The following is a 15,849-nucleotide window of genomic DNA, read 5'->3' on the forward strand; positions in this document are numbered from 1 at the left end:
TGCCTCTACTCACTTGGGCCAATGTCTAACAGGATGGGCTCTGCGGGGTTATTGTACAACACCAGCTGGAAGCCGAAAGAGCAATTAATGATCACACAATATTTTGAAGTTGTAGAATGTAATTTATTGCCCAAAGTAGCTCTTTGGAGTGGGAAATGGTCTTAAGATTCTGTGCATTCATTGACCTTTCTGAGAACCATTTTACAAACTAAAAGGATCATGAAGGGAAGGTTGTTTACAGAGTGAGGCATTTTCTGCTGCAGAGCTGCTCAGCAGCACCAGAAGGGTCACCCTCTTCATTCTGTTCTGGAATAAAAGCATACTTTGTGAAGGAATTCACCTTTAAAGGGCTGTCTGCCTAAGTGCTCTTCTGGAATAGCTCTTGAAGAATAATGTGGTTTTCAAAATCTGTGCCAGCCGCTTCCTCTGTATAGACAAAGCCTTGCGCTCCCAGGATTCGACTTTTGGTAATTATAGAAATTGCTCAATGTTTTGAATGGGGACCCTACAAGCACTTCTGTGGTGTGCTGGTGATGGCACAGGGCTGTGGGTTTTGTTGCTTGGTTTCCTGACTTGGCTTAGAAATGGCTTGGAAAAGGTGCCCTTAACCTCCCACAGGCAGAGGGTGGGGAAGTTTTCACAAGGCCCTTGAAACAGGCTGAGATGCTGCTCCAATCCCTTCTGCCATTCCAAGCCCACACAAGGGGCAGCCAGGAACTCCTGCTCGCAGGAGATGTGATGTCTCCTTGACATGCAGCCCCGTACCAACCGTGCCACCAGAGGCAAGCTAAAACGGGCGACTGCTTTCCAAATACTGTCTCCAAGAAGCCTGCAGATGTCTCGCAGAAGTGTTCATATCCTAAGAAGCACCTTTTCCATCCTTTTAAAATGGCAGATTAAGTCATGTGTATGACTCAGCCTCATTTTCTTGTCCTGTGACTCCAGGCAAGTCACTTCTCTTCCAGCTCTCTGACAGGTTTTGGCCGTCCAATCCAAAGACGCCGTGTGTGCCTTGTTGAGGAAGATGAGTGAGCGGCACCCTGGAAAAACAAAAGGCAGAGCTGCGTTGAACAAAATGCCTTCCGAACCCACGCGATTTTAACTAATGTTGCCTTTCCCAGCTGTAGAGTGAGGGCAATGCGATATTCCTGGTAGACGGCGACTACAGCAGTTGATAAACCACGAGCGATGGACTGATTGAAGTCGGAGACTGAGGCGCCTTTTAGCGCGGGGCGGGTGAGGGAAGGCGCAGCGCCCGCCCCGCCGGGGGCCCGCGCCCGCCCTCATGGCGCCCCCGGGGCCCCGCCCCGCGCCGCCGGCGGGAAGGCGGCGGGGCCGTGCCCTCAGGAGCGGCGAGGCGGGCGGCCTTGGCGAGCTCGGAGCCTTCGCCCGGCTACTGCACCCACCCTCTCCCACGGAGCTGCCCGGGCATGAGCTGGGGATTTAATTACTTTTCTAATTTTGATGGGGATTTACGGTGCTCTGCGGGGGGAGGGAGATTCAGCGGTCCCTCGCCCTTTGGGAACGGAAATGTACATCTCATGAGGAGGCAGCTGGCAGGGAAAAGCTGAATAAATCTGTGTGTTGATGACGATTAATCAGTTATTTTCCTTTGAGGCAACAGATGTGAGGTCGCGCCGTGGAGCTCCTTGGGATCGCCCCCGACGCGGGGAGCCGAGCTCTGCTGCCATTTTCCGCCAGCCCAAGCCCAAGGGGAGTTGCAGGGAGTGGGTCCCTGTCACACCCGCAGGCTGGAAGGACACCACGGTATCCAGGTCTTGCTCACCTGCCCTTGGTACTTGAGGTGGCACAAGATTGTTGGTGGTTTTTCATGGATTTGCTCTGTTGTCTCAGACCTTCACCCTGTTATCTGCTTCACTGCAGGCAGTGGTGACTGGAATCCTTCAGGTGTGCCAGCACACAACAGCAGCAAGACAACGGTTGACTAAGCAGGAGGATTTTTTTCATACCTAAAGCTTTTAATAGGGTGAGGTATAATTTCTCCATTTTCCTTAATAGCCTGCAGGAAGGTACAGGTCTGGGTCTGCCTCGTTTTTCTGCTGTGAGATGCCAATTGCCTAGGGATGGGGAGTAAGAGAACAATCCCATAACCTGCTCAGCAGTGCTTGAAGTGCAGGATTATGTGCATTTTGTGAGGACGTTTTTAATGAAGAAGGAGACTGTAATATAGTTTTAATGCCTCTTGCATTACTTGTTTTTCTTCCTTCGGTATTTGAAGCTAGGGGATTTTTCAAATTTGCCAAAGTATTTTTTAATTAGTGTTTTACTGTAATTATGTGAAGACGTGATTTGTCACTCCATAATTGTCAGAGTTCTGAAACAGAAATTAAATATATCATGACACTATCACAAACAACTGATTCTATAAGAATATTTCCATTAAATACTAACAGAATAAGATAACTCTGAAATTCTGATATCCTGTTCCTTTCTTTCCCAGCCTCTATATACACAGGATTCTTGCAAGCAAATTAGTATCCATTTAGAAGCTGAAAAAAAGACCTTTTGCAGATATTTAGCCTAAACTATCCCAACTTCTGTTAGACATAGCCCATCTTATAGTTTGTGGATTTTGTTAACAAATGAGCAAATAAATATATGCACACATTTTGATGTGATGGTCTACAAAACCTTTGATTGTCCAGAACACCAAGTGTAAGCTCACAATTTAAACAGAAGCAACTTAACCCATTTACAAAACCACAAAAATGATAGAGTAGTTTGGTTATAAGATCATATTTCTAAGGAACTACTTTGTATTCACTATTCTGGCATTCATAAAATTTAAGGAGGTCACACTTTGCTCATTTAACCATGGTGTCACTAAGTGCCTATTCCAGTTCTAGGCCTTGCTTATAGCAAATCACACAGAGAGGGCAGTGAAGCTGGAGGAGTCCAGACATGGCAAGTTAACCATGAAAAGACATTAAATGAGCTCTCTGTTCTCTCCATGCAAACATATTCCTTACAGCCATTATCTGCATGTCTTCAGCATTATTGGTCATTTTGAACCTCAGCAAGAACTTCAAAACAAATACAGCTTTAATAATCTGCTCTCAAGATACATCACTAAGGAGTTGTAGCCTTCTCAGCACTGTTTTGTAGGTTTTCTGTCACATAAAGATGGAGAGGCTGAGCTGTTACATTGCCTTTCCATTGCCCATTCTGTCTGCAACTATGCTGATTTTTATTATAAAAACACAGACTGCCTTTAGCATTCTTACCAGAATAAATTCCATTAGTAATAATTCATTTTAAATTTCCCACCTCCAAAACTCATCTCTGACCCAAGATTCTCACAAGGGAATGAGATCTCTTTTCCCAATACCTATGAAGCCCTTTCTAGCCAAACTGGTTCATCTTGAGTGGAAAGCCATAGATTTTCTCCTTTTGGCCTGGTAGATCAGATAATGAAGAGTTGGAAGCAGAATTCAAATTTAAAACTATATATGATGTCATACTGACACGTTTCTGTAGTTCAAGGACTTCTTAACAGTCCTTTTACAGATATTTACTAATTTATTGCCTCCCCATGACTGTCTTTGTTTGCATTTCCCACTAGTGATCAATACTTTATTGCATGCTTTTTCACTATGAAGGCCATGGAGGATCAAGTAGTCCAAGAAGAACCAGGATACCAGGAGGATGAGGTAAAGTTGTTATTGATTGAAAACTATGTGCAGCAAACGTTCAAAGGTATTTTGATAGTCTTAAGAAACCCATGGAGGGACAGGAGGCCCCCAAAAACCATCGGGAGTTCAAGGCATTTAAAATTTTGTGCCAGTCTACTACCAAGAAAATCTCATTCCCCTTGTCCCTGTACAGCCTGGCTTTTCAAGTAATCTTCAAAAATCTACCTTTCAAAAGCTGTGCACAGTTTTTAATGGGATTATCGTTTCATCATATTTTATACTTCTATATTAAATGCAAGGGGACTATCAGTTAATTTTCTGCTTCTGAAGAATGATCATCATCAGGAAAAGAGTGAGAAATTATGTTAGAAAAGCTGCAGATGATGATGATGCTAACACAAGTTTTATTAGCACAGCAGAGGATTAATTGCCTGTGAAGATACACTTTATGGAGAAGATGACAGGAAATATGTAGGCCTTTTTGGCTCACTATGGCTTTGCTTATTTCAGTTGTCCAACAAGTTATGTATTATTTGTGAAAAATCAATAAATGTTTAAAAATCTGAAACAGTCATGTAGCAAGATAGATGTAATAACAAGAAAAAACAACATCTATTTTTGTTTCTGCTATTTTGTTTAGGAATCCTTTTTTCAGGATATTGACCTGCTTCAGAAGCATGGAATTGTAAGTATTATCAATCACTTGATCATGCAGAATTGTCCCTCAAAAGCTACTGCAAGGTTGTTTCCAAAATTGTATATACATTGATGCAAATAACTGAAATTCCTCCTTACAATAAGTTCTAACTCAGTCAGTGGAGACAAATTTTGCCTTTGGTGATAAGACAGATTTTTAGAAAATCTCATTCACATCAGATTCCTAAATGAAGTGTCAAGATACTCAAAGTATTTAGCACCTAGCACTCTTGAAAAACCAACTGCTTGCTAATTTATTTGAAAACTGTGTGATAGATTATTTCCTGTTCCTGCCAATCTTTGTAATTACCCTGCATTTTTGGTGCCTGTGAAATTACACTGTGACAATTGTTACTATACTATTTTCAGCATGCTGGTGCAGGGGGTAGAGTAGGAGTGAGGAAAATATTAGTAGCTAGAGAAGTAAGTGGTTAGTGTTCTTGATCAAATGTGAATTCCTATCCTTGTTACCATCATCACATAAACATCACTTATTTATTTGAATTACAATTATTATATGTTTATTTAGGAGACTGACTCATGGATTGGAATCGTGTTATAATCAGTTATAGAAGCAGAATAAAAAGTTGGGTTTGCCTGAAGTAATGTGAGATTTAATAAAAGTGACTATAGACACATAAAGATGGGAAGGACATATCACAATGACTCATCATTAGTCAGCACTGTAGTTACTGGGCTGATCATGTCAGCAGTGCAATTGTTGGCAATTTTTTTTTATTGGCAGTTCATTGACAGTTTTAAAGATAGTTCTGAAGAAGGATCACATGGTTGGGAGTTCAAACTATGGGGCAACATAGGAAAAATAAACAAATTATTGCTTAAAAAATTTAGCAAGTTGATCAAAGAGGGTGACCTGAGCTGGAAGAGAGCTTTACTAACCTGTCAGTATGAAACAAGGCATGGCATTCACAGAAATGATACAAATGTATGAAAGAGTTTGAAAACTAAGAATAATGGCTTAGGCTGTTCTTCTGGGGTTGTAAAGGTTTTCTGCTCCTTTCCATTATTTTTTTTTTATTTCTTCCAAGTGGTTATTCTCACACCTCAGAGGAAGTTTTTATTCTCTGACAGCTAAAAGCTTTGTGCAAACATAGGATGACCTATATATGTTAAATTCATTTACCCGGAGAAACAGTTTTTGTGGGTTTAGAATTTTTTTTCAAGGACTAGAGAGAAAAATATATACTGGATCTGCCAGTGTGCCCAGAAAGAGAATCAGATTAGAACAACAGACTGTGATTTGGTGATCAAAAGCGTTTGGTAGAATTTAAGGTGCTGTTACCCCTCAGCCTCTGCCGAGTGTCACACACGTATCACAGGACGAGAAATAAGCTTTGAAATAAACATGACTAATTTCTCACACAACCCCCCTCCCTTCTTATGCTCTATGTACCCACACACTCTAAATAAATTGATGATATGTCCAGTTCATAGTTTTTTTCAAAGAAAAATCTTGGTCAGAAATGATAAATTGATGTATTATCCCACACCTTTCACATAGTATGTTTTCTTATGAGTAATCTGTTCTTGCTTTTACATTTCCAGTGATGTCAGAATCATAAAATGAGGTGAGGGAAGGTAAAATACGTCAGTAGGGTGCTGTCTGAAGTTGTGCTATTCCCAATTTATGAAAAACAAGTAGCTCACTCCAGCCCAAAGTGTCAGTCAGATCTGCAGGATACATGTGTTTTAAACTGGACATGCAGAAACAGCAGAGCAGTTAGTTTCCAGTGATCCTTGTGAATCAGCTCCCAACTATCCACCAACAGATTATCTGGTTTACAGATTATCTGTGCTAAGGGACCAAGGACAGACTGAATGTTATAGGGTGTCCAAGGTCCACACTATCTGAAATAATTCTGTACTGTTTCTTTACTATCAGCTTTGATCTAGAAAAACTGACACTGAAAGGGGAGAAGTAAATACCCAGACATCTTTCTCTCAAAACCACCAGGAGCTGCTCTCTGCACCATGAGCCCTCACAGCAATGTTACTCGAAATTTTGTTTTGTTGGTGTCACAAAATACACAATGAAGAGTTTACTGTAAATCTGTTTCTTTCTTGGTGAAAACAGAGGCATATGAATGTAAACTTAAAATATTTTGCAAAGGTTTACTTCACCTTCTAGTTGTTTACTGTCCTGCGTACTCACAGAAGGGAAATTTCTTTGCAGAATGTAGCAGATATTAAAAAGCTGAAGGCAGTTGGGATTTGCACAATCAAAGGAATCCAGATGACCACAAGAAGGGCACTGTGCAATGTGAAGGGGCTCTCAGAGGCCAAAGTGGACAAGATTAAAGAAGCTGCAAACAAGCTTGTTGTAAGCCAGTCACTTTTCTGAGAGTTTGAACTTAATGCTGGCCTCTCCAAAATGCTGTGCGACATTTCTCTTAGCAGATTTCCCACTGCATCATCAAAATAATTTTTATAATTCTGAAAATTATTCTGCCTGTTACTCTAAGGTATAATACTTTATACTCCACAACAACCAGATGAATGCTGTGGTGCTTTTAATACCCAACCCATGGGAATGAGGCTAGGGGGACAAGAAGGTATTTATGTGGGGTATTGCACTTTTAACTTCAGGTTAAAGCTAAAATAAACCTCTCCTGTTCTCTTTGGTCTTCCCTAGGAACCAGGCTTCCTCACCGCCTTTGAGTACAGTGAAAAACGGAAGATGGTATTTCATATTTCCACTGGCAGCCAGGAATTTGAGTAAGCGTCTCTTATATCCTTCCTTCATCCAAATGTTCCCAATAATCATCTTAATTGTCTTTAATGAGATACAGAAATATAAGGGAATAAATACTCAGCTAGGACACATAGATTCCCCCTGCATTTGGAGTTAGTGCTGGCTTAAAGAAGTCTACATCAATAAGCAGCAAAACCAACTCCTTTTCTGAGAAGAAACTGGACTTTGTACAGTCACTGTAAATAAATAGTTGGCATCCAGAAATCTTGACAGTATAATTTTTTCACCTATCAAAATAATCTGCAGGTTTCAGGTCAAAATTACAAGTCTTCAAGTCCTCCCTTGAGATATTTTCGTGGAATGTTATTTTCAAATATTATTTTCAATATTATTTTCTCTCCTTTCTTTCCAGTAATAATTTTTATAGGTCTTTCCCTTGCACACAAAAAGGGAGGTAAAGACAGAGTTAATTCTTTTTGAATCAATGATCATTTAGTGACCTGCATTTAATGCATCAAGTGACGGGCTTTAGGGCAGAAATTACTTCCCTTAAAGTAGTAAAATGTCTATTTTTTAGTTTCCTCTTGTGAGTTTTTTGGGTTTAACTATATCATAATCCTCTTCCTTTCTGCAGTAAACTTCTGGGTGGTGGGATTGAAAGTATGGCAATCACTGAGGCCTTTGGAGGTAAGAGAACCACATTAAATGAGTATTACCAAACAAAGTATTGCAACTTAATTTAGATTTTAGTTCAACTTGGATTACTTGTATCAAGTTTACCACACAGTAGTAACAAAGATGAATATCTGCATGAGTGCAATAAGAAATAATCCACTTCTCTTAATGTTTTCCAGTTTTTCCTCTTCATTTGCTTGCAGACTAAGTTTGAGCTGAGTAATCATTACTGAGCATGCTGATTCAGTGCAACATAGCATTACTAAGACTATTACTAACATTCCAGAATTCTCCCTGATGCAGTGTAACAAAATTGCCACAAAAGGTATTTTAGTTATGCACACTGAAGGTACACTGCATTTTACGTAAGATTTTGGAATTACAATTAAGCTACTCTTACAGTACACCTAATTAGTTGGTGCTTGACACTTCAGCACTAAGAGTTCATAAAACACAGTCATCTTCCCTTTAGGAGAGATAAACTGGAGACTAATGTGTTTTGGTAGAATGAGATTAATAAACTTGTAAGTTTGTCCTTGATCATTTTACTGGAAATGAAACTGGGCTAGGTTAATGGAATCAACCATCTCTTCCCCACCCTGCCCTCCCATTATCACTTTTCCACGGCTGCCATATGGTTTTAACTTCCATACACAAGAGAATAACTTCAGCAGTCAAGCATGATCAAATTAAAGCATTTCAGATTTTGCTCCTCATGTAACACATTTCTCCTGCATAGAATATGATTAAGAAATTGAGGTTAAATGATTTTAAAAGGTAGAGATTGAGGTGAACGTTGTAAGTAAGAGTTTCTAACTGCAGTAATTCCTGAATCTGTCAAACTTGGAAAAAGAAACCCTGACTCTTTTTCTCCTTCTCTTTAGAGTTCCGGACAGGCAAAACCCAGCTATCTCACACTCTTTGTGGTAGGTATAACACCTTAAAATAGAGTGATGTTTCTTCTCAGTGAATCCATTGTTTACAACTCTATCAGAATTAAACACATAGAGTAAAAAGTCAGAATCTTTTATTTCTACAAATACAGTGAAACAGATCTTGGTGACTCTTACCACCATAAACCATGCTTGAGTAGAGAACTCATATAAATGGTTACTTTTTAATAGAGCTCACATCCATGAAAGTTTTGCCATAAGGAGAGTGAAGATAATAGGCTGTCTTAGATAAAACAGTGAAACAAACCATCTGGAAAAGCAGAGCACAAATATGGGTCATGTGTAGATGGGACATTGCTCAGAAAAGGGCAGAGGCAAAATTTTTTTCTCAGCCAAAAAAAAAAAAAATCTCTATGACTGTCCTGTTTTCAAGAGGTTTTGCTGAGTATGACATTCTGCAAGGGCACTGAAAGGGTACTACTAGCTGTCAGTAACTGGATAAACAGACTTTGGCAGTCACGATATCTGGGCAGTGCCATAAACAGCAGGACTCTGATTTCCCAGAGATATTTCTCAATGTGTAAAGAGTAGTAAACAATACCTTATAAAATTATTAATGCTGCTGGAATTACCAGACACTGAGTAGGCAAATTCTCTTAAATTAACCCCCTATATTGTAAAGTGAAATATGGCATATTCTGGAAAAACAAGGCCTCTTCTGGTTAGTACAGTGTAATGGTCAGCAGAGTCATACCCTTTTGCATGAATGATTACAACTGGATTGAGTATTTTAGCGTATTCACTCCAAAGAGACTAAACCCACAATCAGCAACTATTTGCATATCAGGAAAAAACTCATATGCAAAGAATTTTTGATCATATGAGTTACAGCTGGAAAAAGTGCCTACTAAGTCAATAGAATTAATTTGGGAAGAGGATTAAGAGAAGACTTTGTGTGTAAGAACTCACTAATAATATCCCTAAAATACACAGATTTAGTGATGGTACTGAGTAAAACAGTTTTGACACCATTAATTAAATCTCATCTGATCTGCAGTTGAGAAAAGCGGCTTGAGCTTAGTCTCAAGATGGCAGTAAGACAAGATACTCCTGATTTTCACATTGATTAAAACTGACAGTTCTTTGTGATATGGATAAACAGTTGTATTTTATTTTAAAATTAATGATAGATGGATCAAGAAAGTATTTTTCCTGCTTTTTCATTTTAATCCTCTATGATTCTCTGTAGTGACAGCTCAGCTCCCAGGACCAAATGGCTACACAGGTGGAAAGATTATCTTCATTGATACTGAAAACACTTTGTATCTTTTTGACTGTTAAAAGCTACAGGTGTGATGAACTGGAAAGTTAGTCATAAGGAAGCTTCATACATGTAAAACATTATGACTGGCATTTTGTCATAAGGAAGCTTCATATATGTAACATGACTGGCACAGAAATCGTGGAAAGCACAGTGTATAGTGGCCCACAAGGGATTTTTTCTTTTGTCATTTGATGTAATATAACCTGTAAAAATTAGTTTAGAATTGGATTTTAACTGGTTTTTTTTGTTTGTTTGTTCTGGGGGGTTTTGTGTTTTTGAGATCTAGTAGGCCTCCTACAGGTTATAACAGCTTTTCTATTCAATATAAATTTATCTAAGCACTAAACACTATTTTTAACACTTCACATTTGCAGTAGACTGTGTATAAACAGGTTTTGCTCACAGCTGAATTCCTAGAGCACAGATATCCATATGTCAACCCCCCCGCCTCAAACCCTAAACACAAAACAATTACCATCGTGAGCCCTAAACTATCTTTAGGGTATGTGGGACAGCCTGAAGACAAAAAGTCAGTCTTCTCTAGGACTAAAATAAATAGTCTTTTTTTTTTTTTTCCCATAGTCCTATTTTGGAATGGAGTTTTATTATTTTCAGAGCATGGTTTGCACAAGGAGAAATCCTTAACGCTGACTCATGCCAGCCGACCAGACCGCCTGCGTGACATTGCTGATCGCTTCAACGTTGACCACGAGGCAGTACTTGACAACGTGCTCTATGCACGTGCATATACCAGTAAGACCATTATTGCAACTGGCATGATATCTAGGGTTTTTTCTCTCAGGTACCTATTTTAATAGTTCTCAGTTTATTAACACTTCTCATTTTAACAGCTCAACATACTCTCTGTCACAAGACACTGCTTTACAACTCCAAGAAATTTTGAAATAAGACTTCTTTAAGAGTGCAATATAAACATAAATAATAAGATTAAAACATTTTCTGTGTGTCATTTAATTCAACATTAAATTAAAACGTATATATTGCTTTTCAGTTCTTAATACAACAAAAAGTTGTCTTCATGCAGAGTGAAGATTTTCACAAAGAAGTTTTGTGAGGCGGGTGAGAGGAAACTGGAACCAGCAAAATAGATTGTTGCTGGGCACTGGATTTAAAACTGCTGGCAATGAAAATATAACCAGTGCAGACATTTAAAGTGGAATTTTAAAGTTCAGGCTTTTGTTCCTTCAGAGTTCTTTCTGGTCCTAATTTCTCTTGGCAACTGCTTCCCACTAGGTGAGCATCAGATGGAATTGCTTGACTACGTAGCAGCCAAGTTCCATGAGGAAGCTGGTATCTTCAAGTTATTGGTACAAGACTTCTGTATGCTTACGGTTCTCAGAATAAGTGTTCCTGTTTTCTTTCACTATATTTACTTACCTAGCATGATTACAATGCAGATCATTGACTCCATAATGGCACTTTTCCGTGTGGATTTCAGTGGTCGCGGAGAGTTGGCCGAACGACAACAGAAACTAGCTCAGATGTTGTCAAGGCTCCAAAAAATATCAGAAGGTATGGGAAACATTGCAAGATTTGGAAAATGTAGGCTGGAGTCACTACCAGTAGCTTTTGGTAGCACAAGGACTTAGTAGTCCAGTGTATTATCAATCAGGCACTGGCCCAGGGATCTTTCCTCACTTGACGCCTCTGTCAGTTACCAAAAAGATCAAACTAAGATCAAACTGATAATATATTATTTCAAGATGACAGATTGAGAAAACTTCTGGACTTTCCAACATTTAGAGTTTTTCTGGAAATACTGTCAAGCCCTAAATGACATAATAGGTTGCAGAACTGGACAAATACGCAGTAAGAGTAATTGCCTTCCCCAAATTTCAACAGTCTAAATACAAAAGAAAGACAGAGGAAAGAGGATGAAGGCATAGAGAAATGAAAAAGACATGCCTCTTGCTGCTTTCTCAGTACTTTGCAATGCTTTGAGGGATGACGACAAGATGAATAGAGTTCCTTCTCTTTGGAATGTCTCAGAAATGTTGATGAGGAATGAATAATGCTTGTTTCCTGAAGAAAAAAAAAAAAAAAAAGCAAACAGAGAAAGGGAAGAAAGGGAAGGAGAGAGAGCTGAGGGCAGGGAGCCATCAGAGAATAGATGGGAACTGAGAAAGACTTGTTCACTGGAATTGTAAAAAGTGCTCATTTTTGGTATATTACAGCTGAAGCCATGCAAGAGCAAATCTAGGCTGTGTCATGATTAACAGCAGCCATCAGTCATAAAGAATATTTTCTTCTCATTCATTTGAAATTTAGAGTGCTTCAGCAGAAACATTGCTTTTACCATGGATGAGAGAATATTTTGGAATTCTAATTGGATGAAGTCTACTTTCTTTGCAATGTTTTCTCTTGCAGAATATAACGTGGCCGTGTTTGTGACCAACCAGATGACTGCTGACCCAGGAGCAACTATGACGTAAGATATTTTTCTCTCTCTTAAAAAAACAAATCCTGTACTTTGTATTACGTATTTAACCAAAATGAGAACTGAGATTGTAAGGAGCACGAGGCACTGAAATGAAAGATCAGATTGGTCATTGTTCCTTGTGGTATTAGGAATTCATACATAAATGACCTGTGGAAGTTTCTCTCAGTTTTTGGAATGAGCATTTTTATGTTCACCTGCTGCCTGGTATGGTGATGTGATTTCACTGTGACTTAAACAAAGAAAACAAGCTAAAAAATATTGAAAAAGCACCACATTTTCCTTTGGAGCAGCTCATATGTGATATTTAAGGTGTGTATTTCTTGAGCCTCTTGAATGTAATGACAGGAAAATGATGCCAGCATTGAACATATTAACATATTATCTTGAGACAAGTGTGCAAAAGTCCAGTTTCTAATGTATTTCCCTATTGATTATTCATTACTGAGTTGAATAGGGCTCAGTCTGACAGTTAATCACAGTATTAAGCTCTGGAATTTGCACAATGAATCACCACGATTTTCTTGCTAATTCAGCTTTCAGGCAGACCCAAAAAAGCCCATCGGGGGCCACATCCTTGCTCATGCTTCGACTACCAGGATCAGTTTGAGGAAAGGGAGAGGGGAGCTACGTATTGCAAAGATCTACGACAGGTAAACAACTTTTCCCTCACAGGAGGGAAGGTGACAAAGTTCAAGGTATTGAAACTGTCTGGATGGTACACTGGGAGAAAATCTGAAAGGACAAACTAATGAACAGATTAAACAACTGATTAAAGTTGTCTTGTACATTGCATACATTAAATAACATAATCTTTCATCATAAATCCTACTAGATGCTCAGCTCTTAATGAAGACCATCAAATACTTTGGTAGGACTGGTGGTCCCTTGGCAGGAACATTCTGGACATGTTAAATTCCTAAGTTTTCCTGACGCAATAATTTCACATTTTCTGATCCTGATGATATCGATCACATTCTACAGTTTGCACATACGTATAAAGGCACTGAGGTATTCCAGGTTGCTCGCAACCACAACATTTTGGAGACTGTTTCACAACTGCATTTTACATGGAGAAATCCACAAGTTTCTTGTTTCTTTTTCTCCCAGCCCTGAGATGCCTGAAAATGAAGCCACATTTGCAATAACCACTGGAGGGATTGGGGATGCCAAAGAATAGGTAAAAAAATGATGTAAACATACAGCTAAAAACCAGCTGGGCAGCTGGGATGAAGATTTATGAAACCTCAACAACTACCTATGGCTGCATTTGTAGCTTTTGGGAGATATTTAAGATATTTTGGGAGAACACTGGGATGGACTTTGTATAGTTCAGTTTTACTGAACTAAAATTTTGGTCATGTAGGATTTTTGTTCTTCAATTGAACTTTTGGCATGCAAAGATTTAAACCATTAGATTGTGAATTGTTCTTAGAATCTTTTTCCTACCTTTTGTGAAAATCAAACCTGTCCTTGCACATGGGAGTGAATATACTCTTTCTTAATTTATTTCAAAGAGAGTGTCTAAGCAGTAGAATTTAACAGTGTGAAATGCAACAGAACTGGAATAAACTCAGTTATAAAATTGACATATATAGATGGAAAAGGCAGTGGGAGGAACAACAGCTCAAGAACTTGACAGATTTTCATGTACTGTAGAGGAACAAGTAGTTTTAAGAATACATTTTTAAACATTTTTATCTTGACTAGATAATGCTCATGTTTTTATTTAGCATTTCCTACTTTTTGGACAGAATGTTTTAAACCTGTTGTTATTAAAGTTAAAAATAAAGACTATGAATTATAACAGAAGTCTGACTATGTTTGGGTGCTTTGAATTAAACTCCCCTCTCAGAAATCTCATTGATCTTTCATGAGAAAAATAATCTGGGCGCAACCCAATACCTTAAAACCTTTTTTCTAGTTCTCTAAAGAAACAAACTTGACATAAATGACTTGTCATTCTTCTAGTATAAGTAAGACTATTAAAGATTAAGTAATTAAGTTACTATTAGTAATTAATTAAGTAATTGTTACTATTAAAAAGAATAAAACAAATCCAGTGGCTAGATAGGAGAGGCTGGCACCAGCACTCATACCAAGGAAAAGGCACTTAAGATTCAGCTTGCTGAGGGAGCCAGCCAGCACAGGCACAGCTCTGAACTAGCCGGACATGTAGGTCACAGGGAGCAAAAGAAGAAGCTGGGAATATAGAGGGAATCAGGGCACTGGGGGCCAAAATAACAATTCCTTTTGCAATATCGCCAATGCTCATGGAATTGCTTGTTTTAAATAAATTAAACAATGATCATTAAAAATAATTATAATTAAACACACACACACAGAGGGATATAATGGGGAAGTCTTACTTTGTCCTCGGGTAATTACAATGAGTCTAATTTTGGTATCTGGTCAAAGAACTTGTCCTAATTGGCAAAAGAATTTTTTGTTTAGGTTACCAAATGCACGTAAGATAACATCAAGTAAAAAGGCAGCAATGACCGGAAATTCATGGAAGAGAAGCCTGACATTTTAGCCAGGCTTTTCCTTGTGACAGACCTAGAGGGCTTGCCTTCCTTAAGTGGTTTCTTAACAGATAATTGATATTTTTCCTGAGGTAAAGCACTATTTTTCCACAGTGGAGAAAAGTCTAGAGAGCTGTAGGCTGGGAAGCTGCTTCATCTGAGAGAGCCAGGAATGGATCAGCCATTGTCATTTAATACAATGTCCAGTCCTTTGTATGTGCCAGGCTTTCCCACACTAGGCATTTTTATCCAGTGGCCAAGTACCCAGTGTCAGTGAGAGCGTGCAGTGTCACTTGACTCCCTGCCACCCACTTAAAAGACCCAGGTTTCTTACAGAATCTTTCTTGCGTTTTATTTTAAGCACTCAGATTGCTTTTTGCTTTCTCAAACATGTGACACATACATACGTATATATATATATAGGATGTGAAACTAAAATGGTAATTTGTGTGTCATTCTAGGCTCATATTTTTATCCAAGGGTCTAAAAGTAAAGGGGACTCGCTTTCCCTTCCGCCAGTATAACCAGCTTTTGATAACGTGTCAGCCCAGAAATTACTGCTGAGAGTGAAACAAGGTGTGGGCCAGGGCTGGGTTTAGCTGGTCTAACCCCACCATCCATGGGACGCAGCTCCTTGATCCAGGACACACTGACTTGGCGATAGAACATACACAGCACAAAAGGATTCATGGTCTGTGCCACGTAATCGCCTCGTGGATGATTCTGCTTTTCAGCGAGGAGTCTCTGGCTCATATGGGGAATTCTGTCGCGGCCTGCTGGCGCTCAGGCGACAGCAAACATCATGGCCGCTGTCACTCTGCTCCTGCCCCCGCGCCGCGCCGAGATCCCCCTGCTAATCTTACACGGAATAACCTCGGCCCGCCGGAGCCGCCACAGAGCTCCAAAGGGCCG

The 15,849-nt window shown here is 39.3% G+C and overlaps 1 protein-coding gene across 6 annotated transcripts; it reads left to right on the top strand.

Annotated features, from left to right (window-relative positions):
* Nucleotides 1-1,320: 1,320 nt before the first annotated feature.
* On the top strand, nucleotides 1,321-14,224 carry DMC1 (DNA meiotic recombinase 1). Of its 6 annotated transcripts, XM_053943479.1 has the most exons (15): nucleotides 1,321-1,795; nucleotides 1,885-1,987; nucleotides 3,584-3,671; nucleotides 4,294-4,338; nucleotides 6,544-6,690; nucleotides 7,003-7,085; nucleotides 7,697-7,749; nucleotides 8,622-8,663; nucleotides 9,880-9,952; nucleotides 10,616-10,707; nucleotides 11,209-11,282; nucleotides 11,373-11,487; nucleotides 12,343-12,403; nucleotides 12,949-13,065; nucleotides 13,523-14,224. In XM_053943479.1, exons 3-15 carry the CDS (start codon nucleotides 3,615-3,617, stop codon nucleotides 13,590-13,592), a joined length of 1,029 nt encoding a protein of 342 aa, XP_053799454.1. In that variant the 5' UTR covers nucleotides 1,321-1,795; nucleotides 1,885-1,987; nucleotides 3,584-3,614; the 3' UTR covers nucleotides 13,593-14,224. The 6 variants fall into 6 exon arrangements, 5 of the variants coding, with proteins under 5 accessions (XP_053799454.1, XP_053799449.1, XP_053799453.1 ...); XR_008431079.1 differs by lacking the exon at nucleotides 13,523-14,224 and having other exon boundaries at nucleotides 11,414-11,487; nucleotides 12,949-12,975; XM_053943474.1 differs by having other exon boundaries at nucleotides 11,209-11,487.
* The last annotated feature ends 1,625 nt before the right edge of the window (nucleotides 14,225-15,849 follow it).

This window comes from Vidua chalybeata, chromosome 5 (assembly GCF_026979565.1).
Source record: "Vidua chalybeata isolate OUT-0048 chromosome 5, bVidCha1 merged haplotype, whole genome shotgun sequence".
NCBI classification, from domain to species: Eukaryota; Metazoa; Chordata; class Aves; order Passeriformes; family Viduidae; genus Vidua; species Vidua chalybeata.

Coding starts and splice junctions, on each gene's coding strand:
- DMC1 (XM_053943474.1), top strand. CDS start 3,615: ATGAAGGCCATGGAGGATCAAGTAGTCCAAGAAGAACCAGGATACCAG. Junction 7,086..7,696: donor ACTGGCAGCCAGGAATTTGA/GTAAGCGTCTCT, acceptor TCCTTTCTGCAG/TAAACTTCTGGGTGGTGGGA. Junction 10,708..11,208: donor CTATGCACGTGCATATACCA/GTAAGACCATTA, acceptor GCTTCCCACTAG/GTGAGCATCAGATGGAATTG.